The sequence below is a fragment of the Helianthus annuus genome, chromosome 7 (genome assembly GCF_002127325.2).
Source record: "Helianthus annuus cultivar XRQ/B chromosome 7, HanXRQr2.0-SUNRISE, whole genome shotgun sequence".
Classification (NCBI taxonomy): domain Eukaryota; kingdom Viridiplantae; phylum Streptophyta; class Magnoliopsida; order Asterales; family Asteraceae; genus Helianthus; species Helianthus annuus.
Genome location: NC_035439.2, coordinates 110,164,779 through 110,168,184, shown reverse-complemented (window position 1 = coordinate 110,168,184; position 3,406 = coordinate 110,164,779). Strand labels below are relative to the sequence as shown.

At 31.9% G+C, this 3,406-nt stretch overlaps 1 protein-coding gene across 1 annotated transcript; it reads right to left on the bottom strand.

Moving 5' to 3' along the window:
• Positions 1-2,174: 2,174 nt before the first annotated feature.
• Positions 2,175-3,016, bottom strand: LOC110922874 (protein NIM1-INTERACTING 2). Its single transcript, XM_022167074.2, has one exon. The coding sequence runs from the start codon at positions 2,790-2,792 to the stop codon at positions 2,475-2,477; it is 318 nt and encodes a 105-aa protein (XP_022022766.1). The 5' UTR covers positions 2,793-3,016; the 3' UTR covers positions 2,175-2,474.
• Between the last annotated feature and the right edge of the window lie 390 nt (positions 3,017-3,406).

The window sequence follows — 3,406 nt, the reverse complement described above, 5'->3', positions numbered from 1 at the left end:
ACCATACATACATACATACATACATACATACATACATACATACAACATACATACATACATACATACCATACATACATACATACATACATACATACATACATACATAACATACATAACATACATAACATACATACATTACATACATACATACATACATACATACATACATACATACATACATCATACATACATACATACATACATACATACATACATACATACATACATACATACATAATACATACATTACATACATACATACATACATTACATACATACATACATACATACATACATACATACATACATACATACATACATACATACATACATACATACATACATACATACATACATACATACATACATACATACATACATACATACATACATACATACATTACATACATACATACATACAAATGCACACTTAACAACAAATATAATCACATCGACATACACATATAGATACAAACATGTATATACGTACACATACATACATACATACCCACATACACAAATACATATATACATACATTATACTCATATCCATACGTCCATAGTTACGTACATTTAATATTTAAAATAAGAATAATTATATAGGTTTTTTCTTACACATTTGTGACAAATCCTTAAATGTCGTAAGAAATGTGTCACAACTTGCAATGGATTTAAGCATTTTGTCATAAATGCGTAGGAAATTGTATTCATACATGGATTGTTTCCTACGCATTTGTGACAATTATATTTAAAAATAAGCATTTTGTCATAAATGTATAGGAATATGTTTATTTTATAATTATTATATACTAGTTTTATTATTATTTAACCTTTTGTAGATTATTTGTGACAGATCTGTGACGTAACTATCAATTAATTACGATTTTCTTATTTTTTGTCAGAAACTTGTCACAAGTTGTGACAGAATTCTGACGGATGGTTTAAGTTAATTAAAAAAATAAATATTTCGTCATAAATGTGTAGGAAACGATATTATTTTCCATTATTTTTTTGGCTTATATAAATATTTATTCGGTAAAAGATAATAATTAACCTTTTGTAGATTATTTCCTACAGATTTATGACGCAACTGTCAATTAATTAGGGTTTTCTTATTTTTCGTCATAAATGTGTAGGAAACGATATCATTTTCCCTTATTTTTTTTGTTTTGTAGGTTATTTCCGATAGATTTGTTACACAACTGTGAATTAATTAGGGTTTTCTTATTTTTCATCATGGATGCATCAAAAATTTGTTACAAAATATTGATTTTTTTTTTAGGAAATTCGTCATAAAAGTTTAGTAATCTGTGATGAAAAAAAATGTAAAAAAAATTTTATATATAAAATTTATTTATTTAGCCCCGTGTAATACACGGGGTTATAACCTAGTAACATATATTTGAATTCATATTCAATTTACTTTATTCATTTCTAATAAACTAAAACTTGAACTCGACTTATTTATTAGAATTCGGTTCAAATCGAATTTTGAGTTAATCAGGTGCGATTTGAATAAGGAACTCCCCTAACAACTAATTAAGTCCGTTACCTAAAGTTTAGTCATATATGATGTCGGAGCTCATCGTTTAGTTTGGCCACAAGAAAAGATGATATTATGTCATAAGATTTTTAAAACGTTTTTCATGATATTGTTGTTGTAGTAGCATGCATAATGCATGAAACGTTGAATTTTTTTCCTCTTCATTAATACTCTCTCGACACTTATAATCGGTTGTTAAGGGCTTTATATTTTTTCGAGTTGTAGTTACTTATCGACTTGTAATCTTGTAACCTTACTGTTATAATCTTTCTTTGGTATGTGGTTTCGGAACTTGCCTTCATAGTACGTGATGTACCAATAGTAGTTAGAATCTCTAAAAGACTTTTCAAATGTCAATCTAAACTAGTATCATACTTTCAAATACGTAGAACCATCACCAAATGTTGCTGCTCCACTTGCTCTCCCGGCCCCTCCACATTGACTTGCCCGAAAGAAATTCTACCGATGCCTACTCTCTCTCCTCCCCCTTAATCACCGCCCTTTCGGACAAGTTTCTCCTTGCCTCTCTCTCTTCCACGTCCTCCCCTACTGTTTCTCTTTCTTTCACATTGGACCTTGAGCGTCGGAGATAGGTTTAATAAATCACAAATATAAAATATATATACACTAATACACAAGATTCATGTACAAAACATAAAAAGCGAGCACGATCATAATTACAACAAAGTTAAATCACCAAAATAAGTTAAAACATTTTAATGATTTGCAAACCTAAACTAACAAATATAATTATTAGAAATGATATTCATATTGTAAATATGATTATGATATTCTAAATACATCTTCCATTCACAAACAAACACTTTGAACAAAACATAGTTAGATAGATTAGACACCAACAGCCGAACAATAACCTCACGCGCTAGATGCACTTCACAAACACAAACACCACGCGCCACCGTATCACCACCTACTCCCCCTCATCGGGAACCGTATTCAGATCCAAAACAACCACCTCCTTCCTCTTCTTCACACAAACTTCACCCTCAACAACTTTCCCCGACGGATCCAACACCCTCCCTCCACCTCTACCTTTCTCAAAATACTTCACCGCCTCTCGCATCCGTCGCAAAATAGCAAAGAACTCATCCACCTCATCCTCCGTCGGCGGAGCGACAACCACCGGTTCGATCTCAACCTCCTTTCCCTTTGTTTCTCTCTCCTTCTTCCGCTCTCCTCCGCCATCGTCCACCTCTCTGCTCCGCTTCCTCCGATGATCTCTACCCATAACAACAATAATAATAATAATATGTAGTTGTGATTATACTGGGTACATTTGTTCTTCTGCTATTCTAAAAACCCTTGGTATTATTATAATTTTGCATCACATGGATGCATGATTGGTTAATATATATGTATATATTCTCTCTCTTGATGCTTCCACAATTTCTGTGCAACTACGGTTCACATGCATAAGTAACAACTCTTGTTGTAATAGTAGTAAGTGTGTGTGTGTTTGGTGTGGGATTAAAATAATATTATTGAATGGACTAATTAGTTGGTGACGTCGATAGTACGTTTATGGGATGACGTAGTATCGCTTTCATAAGCAGTAACATGGGAGCCACTTAAAATTCTTTTGATTTTTTAGGTTTGTGGTTGATATTAGATATTTAATATGATTATTAGGGGACTAGGGGTGGAATCACTAGTGATGGATTCCATCACTCCCACTATCCAATCAACTAATGCCATGTCATCAATCCAATTTCCATCACTAGTGATAGAAATTGACTAGGGGTGGAATCACTAGTGATGGAATTCCATCACTCCCTCCCAATTTTTTTAATTTTCATTTTAAATTTAGAAAATAAAAATAAAACACTAAATTAAAAATTTCAT

Bases quoted from the DNA above. Each gene is read 5' to 3' on its own strand.
- LOC110922874 (XM_022167074.2), bottom strand. From the start codon at position 2,792: ATGGGTAGAGATCATCGGAGGAAGCGGAGCAGAGAGGTGGACGATGGC.